The 17,029-nt window shown below is 43.0% G+C and overlaps 1 protein-coding gene across 17 annotated transcripts in view; it reads right to left on the bottom strand.

The window, feature by feature from the left end:
• The window catches only part of ABI3BP (ABI family member 3 binding protein), a 566,204-nt gene that overhangs the window by 156,251 nt on the left and 392,924 nt on the right, over positions 1-17,029 (bottom strand). For all 17 annotated transcript variants that reach the window (XM_075336532.1, XM_075336540.1, XM_075336538.1 and 14 more), the window contains 3 exons: positions 8,419-8,490; positions 6,849-6,911; positions 6,391-6,459 (listed from right to left, as the gene is read on the bottom strand). In XM_075336532.1, coding sequence (XP_075192647.1) covers positions 6,391-6,459; positions 6,849-6,911; positions 8,419-8,490 — 204 coding nt within the window. The remainder of the gene's footprint in view (positions 1-6,390; positions 6,460-6,848; positions 6,912-8,418; positions 8,491-17,029) is intronic.

Genomic DNA, 17,029 nt, shown 5'->3' with positions numbered 1-17,029 from the left:
TCCAGCACTATTCACAAATTTCCCAACCCTCTACTCTACAACGAGAATCATATGCCGAAGGAGAGAAGAATTGTTTCCACGAGCTGTACTGAGGAGCTGAGTTGGATTGTGTTGAAATTAACTGAACTTTTGAGAAGAAGAATATCCCATATGTGTCTGAAGAGAATGTGCTAAAGAATACTGTGTTACTGAAACGTATGAGAAATTATGTGTACCTGATGTGCATAGTTGCCATCAAAGGACAGTTGAGTAAAACTACCAGTATATTGGCTTTAAAGTAATGGTGGTCTCCATTTCTGAGTAAGAAAGTCCTGGTCAGCCAAAACCATTTGCCTTATGCAGCCAGGACAGCATCTTTCAGGCCTCTAACACACATCCGTTAAACACGTGCGAGTTTGTTCCGTTTCCATATATACCGGAGACACGGACAAACGTGCACCAATGTTAATCTATGTTTGAGGTCACACGTGCGTTATTCCATAATGTCCATGTGTCCGTGTCTGTGATCCGTATGTGTTTCCGTTTTGCATGCAAGCATGTCCATTTTCTGCACGGAGCACGCACACACGGACCCAATGAAAGCCTATGGGTATGTGCGCACACGTTAGTAAACACGTATGCATTTCCGTATGCTCCATGTACGTTTTGTGTTTTTTTCTAGCGATGTCGGTCATTCTTTCTTTTTCTGTGTCAATCTCCCTCTGTCCGTCGGTTGGTCTCTCTGTCTTGTCTGTCCCTCTCTCTTTCCATCCATGTCGGTCGGTCTCCCCCCTCTCTCATACTCACCGTTCCCCGATCACCGGCGCGGCGCTGCACAGCTGTTAAAAAAACTCCGGCGGCTTTTACTATTTTGAAAAAGCAGGCCACTCATTAATCAATCTCGTATTCCCTGCTTTCCCCGCCCACCGGTGCCTATGATTGGTTGCAGTGAGACATGCCCCCACGCTGAGTGACAGCTGTCTCACTGCAACCAATCACAGCCGCCGGTGGGCGTGTCAATATCGAGCAGTAAAATAAATAAATTATTAAATTAAAACAACCGACGTGCGGTTCCCCTCATTTAGATACCAGCCAGGGTAAAGTCAAACGGCTGAAGGCTGGTATTCTCAGGATGGGGAGCCCCCCAGCCTAACAATATCAGCCAGCAGCCGCCCAGAATAGCCACATCCATTACATGCGACAGTTCTGGGACTCTACCCGGCTCTTCCCGATTTGCCCTGGTGTGTTGGCAATTGGGGTAATAAGGAGTTAATGGCAGCATCCCATAGCTGCCACTAAGTCCAAGATTAATCATGTCAGGAGTCCCTCCGAGATACCTTACATGATTAATCTGTAAGTTACAGTAAATAAACACATACACCCGAAGAAATCCTTTATTTGAAATAATAAACACTAACAAATATCCTCGTTTACCACTTTATTAAGCCCGAAAAAGCCATCCATGTCCGGCGTAATCCACGGAGGTCCCACGTCGCTTCCAGCTCTGCTACATGAAGGTGACAGGAGCAGCAGAAGAACCCCGCCGCTCCTGCCAGATCCACACAGCAACTGAGGTGAGCCGTGCGATCAGCTGTGCTGTCACTCAGGCTACTCGCGGCCACCGCTGGATCCTCCAACTGTAACTGCAAGTCGCCCGAGTGACAGCGATGAAGTCACAGTTGAGTTGCGGTCACGGGTGGAGGATCCAGCTAGCCGCGGGTAACCTGAGTGACAGCAGTGCTAATTGCGCTGCTCACTTCAGTGACTCAGGGGATTAGCGGTCATCGGTGAGTCCTGCACGGGTGACCGCTAATCAGTACGCGACACAGACAGAGCCGCGGTATGACAATGAAGTCGGGTGAAGTTCACCCGAGTTCATTCTCATCGCGCGTCGCTGTCTGCTGTCAGCGGGTATGTATCAATGACATTGTGCATCACACACGGATCATTTCACACGGACAACACACGGACATGTCACTTACGTATCTCACGCACACACGGACATTTAACACGCACACACGGCTAGCATACGCAATACACACGGATGCCATATGTACCATAAAAATGGACTTAAAAACGGAAAACGGACCTGAAAAACGGACCGTATGACACGTGTGTGCTTTTGACGGATGTGTGTTGGAGGCCTCACGTAGCGTGCCGGGTGCAGAAAACGCAGACCTCGCCCACAGCTACCATCTTGCGCAACACAACAAATCTCTAATCGAGTCAATTGACTGCTGCTTTGGTCCTGCTGATTTTATAAAGGTGACATCTCATTTTTTCTGTTTCGGCGCAGACAATGGAAATGCCTTTGATAAATCCAGGTGGGTGCCGGTAATTGAATTTCATTTACTTTTTTATTTTTTAGAGCTCCAAGCTCCTGTAGAGGTTTTCTTTTTGTCCAGACAACCCCTCTTAGGGCAAATTATTGATTACTAGGTCATAGTGTTGTAAGTTACACCAAGGCAAAACTGAATGCACTCATAAATCTTCAGCTTGATCACTAAGTGTCTGCAAACCTCTATATTTAAATATATAATAATGCATCAAGCTATTTGGTCTTCAATAACACTACTGGACAACCAGAGCTTAATCAATTCAGAACCTTAAATTAAAAACAGTGTATACTCACCTTCCTCACCTGCGCCTCTCCAGTGATATTGGTGCCGCTGTTATTGAAGGGTGACCATTTTTTAATCATTTGCATTCTGCAGCCAATGGAGCAGCCGCTCAGCAATACTCTGTCAGGACAGACAACTGCCATGACAAAATAGTAAAGACTGCAGAAAAACGGCGGATATGCATTGGCTGCAGATAAACACAAGACGCAAAAATTTTATGTCACTTTCCGGAATAAGTGAAACCAGCATCACTTGACTGGCACTGCTGTGAGAGGTGAGAATACATTGTTTTTATTTTAGTTAGTGTCCTACATTGATTAATCAAGAGTTGTCTAGTAGACATATAGATAAAAAAGAGTTTATTACTAGAGGAACAACTTTTTGCCTCCTTCAGGCAATGCTTTTTATAACTAAGGCCGATTTCACACATCAGTTTTTTTGCTGTCAGTCGCAATCCGTTGAAAAGTGAAAAAAACGAATCCAGTGCTGGATCCGTTTTTTTCCCATTGACTTGTATTAGTGACGGATTGCGATGGATGGCCTGACGTTGCATCCGTCGTTTGACGGATCCATCAAAAAATGTCTTTGCGGGAGACAGAAGCGACATCCAGAGAAACTTTTTTTGTCACCATCGAAAAAATGGACGGCGCTGGATACGTCGCTGTCCGTCGTCTTTTTGAATGGAAGCCTATGGGCACAGGATCCATCATATGATGGAATCCAGCGACAGTTCCCATTTTTTTAAACAGAGCATACTCAGATGGGATAAAACAGTGTGTGGCTGAACAAATCTCTCTCTCTCTCTGTCTCTCTCTCTCCCTCTCTTTCTCTCTCTCTCTCTATCGTCCGGGATGACTTCACATGTGTTTTCAATGGCAAATGACAGTTTTCATTTAAAAAAATAAATAAATAATACGACAGATCAGTTTTCTTACTGGATCCGTCGCATCAGTTTTACCACAATCTATGACGAATCCGTCGCATCAGCTACAAGACGGATTGTGACTGATGCAAAAAAACTGATGTGTGAAAGATGCCTTAGGGGGGCTTTACACGCTACAATATCGTTAATGTTTTATCGTCGGGCTTACGCCGTTAGTGACGCACATCCGGCGTCATTAACGATATTGCAGCGTGTGACACTTTTGTGTGACCTAATACGATCGCAAAACAGGCAAAAATCGTTTGCCGCGGAGAGGTCGTCCTAAAACCAAAAATCGTTTAACGCTCATTAGCGATGTTGTTCCTCGTTCCTGCAGCAGCACACATCGCTATGTGTGACACCGCAGGAGCGAGGAACATCTCCTTACCTGCCTCCACCGCCAATACCTTACCTGCCTCCATCCGCCCCTCTGCTTCTATTGGACGCCTGCCGTGTGACGTCGCTGTGACGCCGCACAACCCGCCCCATTAGAAAGGAGGTGGATCGCCGGCCAGAGTGACGTCGCAGGGCAGGTAAGTCCGTGTAAAGGGGGTGCGCGATTTTGTGCGCGACGGGCAGCGATATGCCCGTGTCGCACAAACGATGAGAGCGGGTACGCACGCTAGCGATATCGGCAATGATATCGTAGTGCGTAAAGCCCCTTTAGTCCTATAGAAAGGACAAAAACAAATCAATATAGAACAACTAAACAATAGGAAAATCCTAGATCAGCAACCCTAAACAATCATAATGTATATTAGATGTTTACAGTTAATGCGAGAAATAGCTTTGATGATAAAAGGGTACATGCAAGCAATCAAATGATCTAATCTGTTTTCATTGGGCTAGCCTTCCTCCATGGTTTTGACTTGGAATCTATCTTGTTTACAATGTTCCAAATCACAGACAATTACAGAATGTTTGTGGTAAACACATAAAAAAAAAATCAGAAAATGTGCCACATTCTTTTAGAAGTGATCTATTTCCTAATGCAAAACCTTATGAAGTGCAGATGCTTGAAATTAATTTTAAGTGCCTCAATATGTGATGAAAGAGCCAAGTTTATGACATTTACCCCTAAAAGTTTACTGTCGATACTAATATAAATCTCTGTGTTTTGGATATCCTCTTTTTGGACCTTTCATAAATCTTTTGAAGGTCGATAAAATACTTTCTATGCTTTTCTCTTCTCATCTGCATCAGAAGCTCACGCTGGAGATTTCAGTTGCAGATTCTGTAAAATTTGATAAATATTACATGAAAAAACTGAATCATATTAGAGTTCACCGGGCACCAGTAGTATACATCGCGTGATGGATCTGACTCTGTATTGTGAGTAGAGTTAGAGAGAGAAATTGTAGCATAGATGTAAACTAATGTGTGGCTAAGAGTATATGTATCTCTTAAACAAAATATATAAGCCTAAGCATAGCCAATTCATAGGATTGTAAAAAAAAGCTTAAATGGTAACTGGAGAAGATAAGCTCTTGTGATCTCTGCCATACACAGCAGAGCACACAGAGAGGAATTCCTGCCCTTCATCTCTTTTTTAGAACTTTAAGACAAGCTTTAGAAACATGGAGGAAATTAGGAATCAGTACTGAGCTAGCTGCATGTGAGTGAGCTCTGGAGTGAGGGGAGGGAAAAAGTGTCTGATAACTAGGGAAGAAAGTTGATTTCTGTGATGAGATATCTAACAAAGTTTCTTATATTCACATGTATTATTAATTTATGAAAAATTGGCTGAAAGTATAGTTCGAGATACCCTCAGGTTTGTAGAACAGCTTATTGAACTACAGTAGAGAGGGTCTACATTAAAGAAGTGGTTCACCCCTTTTCATTATTGGCTACATCGATATTATGTTGAGAAACAAGGTTTCTTTCAAATACCTTGTGTTGCCAATAGAGCCTGTGAGATATACTATTGTGGTCCGCTCAGACCCTTCGTGTGAACTTCCTGTTTCTTAACGTCATAGCGGCCGGCCCCAGCCTCCGTGAGTGACTGGACAGTGGGCGGAGTTTCACCGCTCATCACAGCCCAGCATCGCTGCTGCTTATAGTTTTCTGCATTGAAGGAGAGAACAGGGAGATGCTGCACTGTGACGATGGACTGTCACGATCGGTGAAACGCTGCCCATAACCCAGTCACTCAGGAAGACTGCAGCCCACCTCGCTTGACGTGACATCACCGGATATTAGAGGTTACGGAGCCTGGGGGTCACACAAATGGGGTGAGCGGCAGCAATAATGGCGCTTATAGGCACCATTGGCAACACAAGGTATTTGAGAGAAACCTTCCTCCTCAACATAATATTGATGTGGCTAGTAATGAAAAGGGATAAACCAACCCTTTAAGACATTTTCATTTATCTGATAATTTATCTGATTCTGCCATGGGGTGCAATGCACAACAATTTATGACACATTTATTGAAATAAATCTCTTCTTTTGCACTGCTCTGTTTTATTGCTCAATGTCCAGAGGTTTCCCCTAAAGATAAACTTTTTGTAAATAGTGATAAACTGGTGTCGATGTGCTGAATATGAAAACACTAAATAGGAATGAGAGTAGTTATTTTACAGTATGTACACTGGAAGGCACTTTCTAATTTTGCAGGGCAATTTTTTATCCATTTTATGAGCATCAACTACTTGTGGATAGGTTTTGAATTAAACTGTAATAACAGAAAGATTGAGAATGAAAAACTAGACTGGAAAATTTTACAGCACAATTTACACCTCCAATTTCCAATAGGAAAGCTTGAGATTTGGGTGAGAAAAATAAACCTTCTAAGAGTCTTAGGAAAAGAAAAAAAATAATGACAGTATGAATAAACACAAACTGTTATATAACATGAGACAAAATTACCAGGAGGTCTAGTCCGTGGTTTGAATGACGTTTTGGGCCTGGAAGAGCTATGTTGCAATCGGTAGGGTACTGAAAACAGAAAGAATGGAAATTAATGACAATAGATTTAGAGATGCTGTGATGAGCCCCTTTTTGGCCATGCAGTTCATTGCAGCAAGATTGCAGAGGATGGAATGTTGCTTCTGAAATGGAAATGTATGTTTAATGGTAAAAGAAAAAAATGATAATTTTATTATTTTCCAGGATGGTTAAAAGGAATGGCAGCATGCTGACATCTCAACATAGAAGCAGGATGATGATGAAATAAAGATTTTGGTGAATAAAGCAATACATTTTTAACCAAGAATGGATGACTGTTTCAAATATGAGGCTGTAGCAGGTCAGCTATGTATAATGGAGGCAAACAACCAGATTACAAGAGAAATAAGCCATTCACAAAAGGATGTATCTGCTGTTACCCAACGTAGTCCCATGATTCACATGTGAAGGTTTAGGAGTATCCTTGGGTGCTCCTGTGGAAGCTGTTAAGAAATAATTTTAGGTTCTGAACATGAAAACTCACCTGTAAAGAAATAAAGGCTCTGAAAAATACACAGTGCTCTTAGGACATGCTTGCATGTAGCACATTTGTAGTATAACTTTCTGAGAGTAAAAAGTTATTAATTACATCTGAATGAGACTGTATATTCAGCATATGCATTACGATGAGGCCGAATTCACACACCTGTAAAATACGGATTATGCATAGATCACTAAACTCTCCTCGACTGGCTGGTCCTCTGACCTGAGCTAAGTGCTTTATTATGGTATATCACCTCTCCAGTGATCAGTGAAAACTGGAAATCTTGCATATGTGCGTGGCTTATTTCCGGCTCACGAGTGTGCCTTTGAAGCCAGGTGTACGCTTCCCGGCTTCAATAGGTGAACTGTGCATAACCAGGAGTTCAGAAGACGTTTATGTGAGTTGTCTTCTGAACTTCCGGTCATGCACAGTGCGCTTAATGAAGGCGGGAAGCATCCATCCTGCTTTAGAGGTGCACTGTCGCAGCGGAGATGAGCCGCACGCATGCGTGAGATTACCATTAGCTGGAGGTGATCCCATCTCATGGAAATTATGCTATCACGCCCACAGGGGCATGATAACATGGCAAGATGGCCAACTCGTTACAGGAAACAATGCCCCTGAGACTAGTCAAGGCCTTAATTAGCACGGGGAAAGCAAGGTTTATACGTTGTTTTTTTAAATATTCATGTTACTGAACAGCATTAAGGACTCAGAAGAACGGCACTCCTAGAATAACTTTTTTTTGTTTTTGATGCTCAGATAGGGTCCAACCCTACTACTCAGAAATATTTCAAATACAGCACACAAATTTATAGAACATTTGAGAATTTTTATTAAATAAGCAGGATGATGTGTGAAACAAACAATGTTTCGATCACTAGACCTTCCTCAGATTCACACAAAGGCTTGTACTGTATGGCTTCTGGAATGGTGCACTGCATGTGAAAATCTCTGGGTCTTGTGGGTGCACAAACATTAGAGACCCAGAGAGGCGATTTTCACATGCAGTGCACCATTGCAGGAGTCATACATTACAAGCCTTCGTGTGAATCTGAGGAAAGTCTAGTAACTGAAAAGTTGTTTGTTTCACACATCACCCTGCTTGTTTAATACAAATTCTCAAATCTTCTATCAATTTGTGTGCCGGATTTGAAATATTTCTGAGTGAACAGCATTATACAGGGCTTGCTAGGGAGTGAATTTGGGCATACAGCTATAAATGCTGCTGGGTTGGAGGCCATAGGGGACCTGACAGGTTCCCCCTAAGAATTACCGTTTTTATATTTTCATGAAGCTATGAGAATGTTTGATTTATCACTTAGTTTTTGACTTTCTTGAATTCAAACTCAGGAATTTTACACAATCTTAAACATGGATGAAAATGTACAATTCCATATTGTGGTCCTTTAAAAGTAATGGAGCTATTGAGAAGGAATGAAATAACACAAATGTAAAAGTATTACCAGGTTCTGCATGAATCCGAGGAGTTGGTTTGGGTTTTTTGGTTATTTGCGTTGAAACTGTTTGCGTTGGCTCTGTAAAAAACCCAATTAGAGGTCTATTTGACTGCTGAAAGCAATGTTTGTCTTCTAGAGTTGTAAACCAGAGAATGAACAGCACAGCTCAGTGCTATGATTTTGTTATATTAGCCATGATCACAGGGGATTAACACAGAGATGGAACATATTAATGATGAAGTGTTAGTACATGATATACTTCACTTAGCTTAGTTATGAAAACTTTGTGGAGAGTTATGTAAATTGAGTGCCTAAAGAGTTCACTTTCATAACATTGAAGTATGAAGTAAAGTTATGACACTTCGTTCTTCTGAGATTTTATAAACACATCACAATTTCAAATGAAAAGTCAAATTATTAAAGGGAACCAAGTATTATAAGTATGGTGACAATGGCTGGTCAGATCAAGAAAAGATGGGCAATATTATATTTCAGTATTTCCTACTTTCAAATTGTGTCCAAGCTCAGAAGGAACAAATCCCTGGTCAAGGGCATACCCCATATATAGCAGGAAAGAGAAGACTGGTGTGACTTGTATCCAATGAACACTAGTAGTCACATCTTGTAGCCATCGGAATGATCTTTTCAAAAAAATGAGGGGCAACAACAAACGTTTTATATTTTTTTCACACTGGCTCCCTTAATTATTATCGAAACCAAAAATAATATATGAGCACTTCTAAAAATATTATAGGGTGCTGCAATGATGAATCCAAAGTTCATAAGAACCAAAGCTATAGGAACACATAGGAAGAAGAGTGAGGCAAACCTATATAGCCAAAATGGTAATGGGAATCTGTCACCAGTTATTCACCAACTAATCTTAGCACTCCATCATGTAGAAACAGAGACCCTGGTTGAAAAGATGTGTCACTTGCTTGACTGCTTGCTGTAGTTTTAATAAAATTACTGTTTTTATCAGCAGGAGATTATTATTAGCAGAGGATTAGTAAATCTGCTACCATTTAGTCCTCCATATTCATGATCTCTGTATAATCCCACACCTACTGCTGATTGTTAACTTTCTGTCTATTCACAGCTTACATATAAAGCTGCCAATCAGTGGTATGGGTGGGATAATACAAAGCTCAACATTCAGATAACTGGTAAATCTGCATCAGATAAAACAGTGATTTTATCAAAACTACAGCCCAGTAATGTCACATCACTGGAATCAGGATTGTGCCCCTATATCATTGTGACTTAATTAAACAATATATGTTCATAAGTCAGTGTAGGGGTAATTTAACAAATACAATTTGCAAAAGCAACAAAACCCCTAAACTAAAGACTAATTTAAAATAAATTTTTTATTACTACATTGATAAGTGCATAGGGGATGAAGATCAAATATTAAAAGCACTAAGTGCTGTGATCTGAAATCTCCCAAGGTGATAATATCAATTACAATAGTAAAGCAGAGTATTGTAGTCAGATTCCATCTGTATAAGAGCCCACTCTCTGTGTATATTCACTGACTAGGCTTAAAGTATTCATAGGGATGATCACTGCACTTGCTTATTAGAAGTGTTCTTTCTGCCTCTGTAGTGGCCCGGTCCAGATTGTGTCTGTTTCTTTAAGTACATTTACTTATATGTAATATTATGCTATATGTTATAAGTAAAGCATTTTTCATTTGTTGTGTTCTAGCACCATCTACTGGTGAAAACTGTAAGAATCTGAAGTGTTCATTGGGTGTTATCCTATTGGCTAGTTCTTGGTCACATGGCTCAATAGGTGGAGCTATTCTCCAGCCTGTGTCTGGAAAGAACTGGAATGAGCTGGTTCTGGCTGAGTCTCCTCTGAGGGAAGACATTATGTGGAGAATCTCTTCACCACAAGACTCCTCCTAGGCTCGAGGCTTAGAATTTCATCATTTCCTGATTTTTACAGCCAATATGCTGAGGCTTCCTATCCTGACATTGTGCATCTCTTCAGACAGTAGGGCATACTGACTATATACCAGACCCTACTGCACGCAGATTGGGGAAGTTTGAGGGTCTCCCGCCCCACTGCAATATTAGTGGCTTTCATGCCATTGTCCACGCACCAGCCGTCCGCTCCCCGTAGCACGCTGGGCAACTGTCTTCATTTGCTTACAAGTACTGCACGTGTCTGAACTAGCAGTGAAATTAACCTCAGGACTCCAGGTCTGTACAATCTTATCATATCTACTCTCTAAACTCAAGAGACTCTGAACCTAAAGCATACCAGTATTAATTCTGAAACAAATCGTGCACTTAAAGCTCCAGTACCCTAATTGCACTTCAGCATTCAACTCCAAGCTGTATTTGCCGTGGCCTACCCACGAGAGACTGTGATACATATATTCCGTATTGATTTGCTTTGTTCCTGCTATATTAAAGCAACTGTTATCCCCAAGACCGTGTCTGTGGACTGTCCATCAGCTGTGGATACTGTGTGGGGGTGGATAGCAGGGAACATCTGGGCCCTTACAAAGGTCGAATTTGGCGTCACGAACAGGATCATTCCTCTGTGCCTATCTTCTCTTACTGCACTACAAGTCTCAGCATTGCTCATTAACCTCTATCTTGCCAGTGAATACTGCCAAAGACTGTTTCCTGTTTCATGCTGGGGTTAACAGCACCTGCACCAGCTCTTCTACTCTGCTGCCTTTCAAGTTACTCAAATAAGTGCAAATCCTCATTCACCGCAGTGCTATTTTCAAGAGGGGGAGCCTTCCATCTCAGAGACTGTTTTGGTGCATAACAGTGCATCCCTTAAAGCTACAGTGTCATCATTATTCTTAAAGAGACAGTACTTGCATCATCACCAAAATGTCTGAACCTCTTCATAATGGCCAGGCCGAGTCTGTTAACTCTGTATCATCATCCTCATCAGCTAGTGCTCCAGTGCAACGGGCTAATGCTGCCAACCCAGTTCCAGCCCCTGTCATGGCTACCGGCATGCCTCCCAAGCTACAGAGGAGATCCTCATACACTTGCTGGGTTCAAAGAAAAGATGATGCATACTCTTGAGCTTTTCTCACTTTCTCCCCATCAGCAGGTACAACTTCTCCTGGGACAGCTTGATGGACCAGCTGCTAAGGAAGTCCGTTCCTGGCCATCTACTGAGAAAACCAATGTAGAACAGATCCTTACCCGCCTGAGAAAAGAGTTTGAACGTCAATCACCCACCGAGGTTCGTCTCAAATTTTACAACAGACGTCAGGGACCAGGTGAGACTCTTAGGGACTACGCACTAGCCCTTCAGTCTGCATACAGGGCCTTACAGCAAATAGACACTATAGATCCTGCTGCTGCAGAAAACATAATCACCGACAGATTCATAGAAGGTGTAGACTCCAGGCTAGTACAAAGTCGACTCCACATGCTAGCAGCACAAAATCCAAACATGACTTTCTTAGACTTTAAAGCTCTAGCCGTGCGTGTAGTGGGTACTGACTCACCTTGTAACAGCTATGCTCTTGCGCCTAGTTCCTCAGACCTTGCTGCTGGAACTTCTACTGTATCTCCTCTTTCACCTGTTTCCCCTATGCAGGCCACACAGTCTGTGCAAGCCCCTACTCTCAGTCATGCACCTCCTACCACGGATGCACTTGTCCAAGTCCTTGAATCCGTATGCCAAGCCTTAAAGGAGCTAAAAGTCCAACCCCCTGCATCATGTGAATCATCTGTAAATCGGACATTGTCCCAAGAGCCACATTCTAGTAGGTCAAGTCCCGATAGGCCCCCTCCTGGAAGGCTTCCATCTGGTAATTGTGTGTACTGTACTTATTGTGAGCGTCTTGGACACTACAAGTATCAATGTTATAAGTTAAACGGGACACCCCCGAGGCCAAGGGCCATCCCTCGGGAGGTGAATACAAGGGCCCAAAGGGACAATCACAATGGATTTCCCGGTTCATCTCCAAATGCCCGTATATAACCATATGGATCGATGGTGTACCTCTAGAAGCTTTAGTGGACACTGGTTCACAAGTCACCACAATTGAGCGACGAGCCTTTGAAAAGAATTGGGACTTTGATCTCCTGAATCCAGTGGGTAAAGCAAAGTTAGACTTAATTGCAAGTAATGGTCAACCTATTTCCCAGCTAGGCTACTGGGAACCCACAATCCAAATTGGTGATCGCAAGTTACCAGGTCAAGGTGTAATTGTTACTGAGGCTGAGGGAGATACAACAGCAGTAGTGTTAGGCATGAATGTCATTTGCCATGTGTTTACTGAATTACTCGCTGCCTTGCATGCTTCTCTCCCTTCTGCTTCTTCCCCTTACAGGCAAGCTGTTCAGCGGACTATCAAAGTGCTCTGCACCCAACAGAAGTTTGCGAACAGTAAAGGTGAGATCTGCCGTGTTCGAATCACCGACGCACGACCAGTTACCCTCTCAGCCAACAGCGAGACTCTAGTCTGGTGTTGAGCTCGACCAGGAATTGACAATGAGGACTATGTAGCTCTTCTTGACTCCATCCAGATTGAAGGACAGCCCCTGGTAAAAGCTGCCAGAAGTATTGTCACCATCTCAAACGGTAGAGTACCAGTATGGCTAGTCAACCTAAGTGATATTCCTATCGAGCTAAACAAGTTTAATTCAGTTGTTCAACTGTATAGTCTTGATCCAGAAGACATCATAGATGAAGAGACACTTGCTCATCAAAAGTCATTAAAAGCCACTCCCAAAGGCTCTAATACACCCACTACCTTCTGGTGGAATGAACTTAATGTTGGAGATGCTAACACTCCTATCGAATACATCAATGGTGTAACTAAACTTGCTAAGCGACACAGCCAAGCTTTCAGCAAACACCCCCTTGACTTCGGCAAGACTACTCTGATCCAGCACAAGATCAATACAGGTGATCATCCTCCTATCAAAGAAAGACATCGTCCAGTACCTCCTGCTAACTATCAACAAGTAAAGAAGCTGTTAAAAGAGATGAAAGATTCTGAAGTCATCCGAGAAAATCAAAGCCCATGGGCTGCACCCATCGTCCTGGTGATGAAAAAGGATGGTAACATCAGATTTTGTCTCGACTACCGAAAGTTGAATAATGTTACACACAAAGATGCCTATCCTCTTCCACGGATTGAAGAATCCATCACCGCTCTTGGCTCAGCTGCATACTTCTCCACTCTTGATTTAACCAGCGGTTACTGGCAAGTACCCATGGCTCCTGAGGATAGAGAGAAGACAGCTTTCACCACCCCAATGGGACTCTTTGAGTTTAACGGTATGCCGTTTGGGTTATGCAACGCCCCTGCTACATTTCAGCGACTCATGGAAAGATGTCTTGGTCACCTCAACTTCCAGAGCGCTCTGTAATATCTTGATGATGTTGTCGTATACTCTCGCACTTATGAAGACCACCTATGCCACCTTGCAGAAGTATTCCAGGTACTTATTGAACATGGAGAGAGAGGAGCCAGCACGATCTGAAATTGGCATGCATCATATAAAAAGTGAAAACTCACAGATTTATTCCAACTGTACTATAATAAAAAAAATGAGATTTTTAGAAAATAATTGATCAATTCTTTGAGCCACCCCTGCCAACGTCACGGCAAATCTCAATAGGGGGGTCCTAACCTATATTACGTATTTCATGTGCCATGCGGCCTCCTAGATAAAGTTAAAAGCAGAACCATAATGGAGCACACATACCTGTAACCTGTATATAGCCGCTTCCATGTTGCAAAAAAGGCAATTGTGGATAGAGACCAGCCCAGGTCCCAGCACGTGGAGCACTTATGAAGACCACCTATGCCACCTTGCAGTAGTATTCCAGGTACTTATTGAACATGGCCTGAAACTAAAACCGTCAAAGTGTCATCTGCTCAAGGCGAAAGTCAACTACCTGGGTCATGTTGTAAGTGCCGAAGGTATCCAGCCTGACCCTGAAAAGATCTCAGCTGTGAACAACTGGAACACCCCAAGAACCGTCAAAGAAATCAGAAGTTTCCTAGGTTTTGCGGGCTACTACCGCCGCTTCATACCTCATTTTGCGCAAATAGCAGAACCCCTTACAGAGCTCCTACGAGGTTGCCCTAGAGAAAACTACGACAGAAGACTTCCAATTAATTGGTCTGAGCGACAAGAAACTGCCTTTCAGATGTTGAAAAGTCTATTGACTTCACCTCCAATTCTGGCGTACCCTAAATACCATCATCCTTTCCGTGTCTACACGGATGCCAGCCACCAAGGCCTCGGAGCGGTACTATCACAAGTCCAGGGTGACAAAGAGAGAGTCATTGCATATGCCAGCCGAAGCTTGAGAGGTGCAGAGAAAATACATAGCAATTACAGTTCGTTCAAGTTAGAGCTGCTAGCTCTTGTGTGGGCAGTCACAGAGAAGTTCAAAGATTACCTCGCTGCTACACCCTTCACCGTGTACATGGACAATAATCCTCTCGCTCATCTCAATACTGCACGGCTAGGTGCTCTTGAACAGAGATGGGCTTCAAGATTAGCGAATTTCTGCTTTGATATTAAGTATCGCAGTGGCAAGATCAACATCAATGCTGATATGTTATTCCATTTGCCCGAACGAAAAGAGCCTCCTGAGGAAGATCTGTGGGAAGATGTTGAGATGCCTCCCTTCTATCAAAGGTTTGCTACACAAAATGCTGTTGCTGCTACACAAACTGATGATGTTTCTCCACAGAAACCTGACCTATTCCAAGATCCATCGAGATGGAAAACTCTTCAAAATGAGTCTCGTGTCCTAGGTGAGATCTATGATTACCTGACTACTGGGAGAATACCTTTCAGACGACGCAGAAGATGTCCTGATGTTGAGCTTAATCGTCTCTGGAGACAGCGCAAAAGACTCTTTATTCAAAAGGGCTTGATCCTGCGCAATACCTTAGGCCCAGTTTCAGGTGAAAGGCTACATCATATTCTAATCCCACGGCGAGATGCCAGAATTGTTCTTGATGCCTACCACGACCAGTCTGGGCACTTTGGCATGCACAAAACTGAAGCCACCATACGCCATCGCTTCTATTGGATTGGGATGCGGTCAGACATAGAAAATTGGTGTAGTGAATGTCCAGCTTGCAACCTCACCAAAGTCGGTAAGAAAGATGCCAGAGCTCCTCTTCATCCAATCCATTCTCAGAAACCAAACGAGCTAGTCGCTCTTGATCATGTGAAGCTAGCACAGCTACTTCAACTCGTTCAGGCTACACGTATGCCTTAACCATGGTGGATCACTATACTAAGTGGGTTGCTGTTGTGCCAGTAAAAGACCTTAAAGCTCGGACTACAGCTATCACCTTCTACCGTGAATATGTGAGACATTACGGTTGCCCTGAAGCAGTCCTCACAGATCGTGGATCTGCCTTTGAGTCACAATTATTTCAAGAACTCTGCCAATTCCATGAGTGCAAAAAGCTGAGAACAACCGCCTATCATCCCCAAGGGAATGGCCTCTGTGAGAAAGTCAACCAGACCTTCATCAATATGCTGTGAACAGCATCTGTTACCAAACAAGCTGAATGGCCTTAATTGCTTGACGAGTTAGTGGAAATCTACAACAATACTGTCCACTGTTCTACAGGCTACTCGCCATATTATCTGATGTTTGGAAGACAAGGTAAGCTCCCAAAAGATCGTTCTCTTGGAATCCAAGTCCCTGACGTGATCAATCCCCTGCCAAAAACTGATTGGGTCTCAGAGCATCAGCGAAGAATACACGAAGCCCAACAGATTGTTGATTACCGCATGGGTGAAGCTCACCGTCAACAAGAAGAGAGCTACAATCAAAGAGCTAATGCTTCCCCACTTCAAGTTGGAGACAAGGTATGGCTAAAGAAGTACCACCGTACAGGAAAACTCGACTCACTCTGGGAAACAGAGCCATACACAGTTACAGCTATCCTATATCCTGAGTCAGATGTCTGTGAAGTGAATAAACCCGGAATGGCCCCACAGACAGTGCACAGGAACCGCATGAAGCTATGCACCAAAGAGGATCTACTGGTGATGTCATCACCTCCTCCACAAGTCTTGCCAGTCTACACACCAATTCCTGCAATGGAAACACCAGCCAGACAACCTACTGTGGAAGAGTCCCTCTACAACACTCAATTTATCCTTCCATGCTATCAATATGTCCCCGTCTCGGTTCCTGCTTCAGTTGCTGCTCCTCTGCCAACTTCACCTGAGCCAGCAAACAATATCTTTCATGCTCAAGAGGAAGATCAAGTGTTGAGGCGTTCAGAGCGAAGCACAAAAGGAACACTTCCAGCCCGCTACAGAGACTAAAAGGTCATATCCTTTTCCATGAGTATATAATCTTGTGTTTATTTATTTAGCTGGATTGTCAGTTTAGTAATGTTTAAGCCTCTGCACCTGAGTAATACCAAGCACCTTTTTTATAATTTGCACTATTTTCTGTATACAGCCATGGACTTATAGATTGGACCACTAAAGTGCCTTTCCAGAGCCTTTCATATGGACGATAGTATATTGCGGAAAGAGACTCTATCTCATATTGGCACTACCACATTCATGTTTTGCATTTGTTCATTGCCTTATTGTTACTGTGCCTTAAATATATATTTCCTTCCTTT

This window comes from Anomaloglossus baeobatrachus, chromosome 2 (genome assembly GCF_048569485.1).
Source record: "Anomaloglossus baeobatrachus isolate aAnoBae1 chromosome 2, aAnoBae1.hap1, whole genome shotgun sequence".
Classification (NCBI taxonomy): Eukaryota; Metazoa; Chordata; class Amphibia; order Anura; family Aromobatidae; genus Anomaloglossus; species Anomaloglossus baeobatrachus.
Note: the sequence above shows the minus strand (reverse complement) of the source record. Positions and strands in the feature narration are given on the sequence as shown.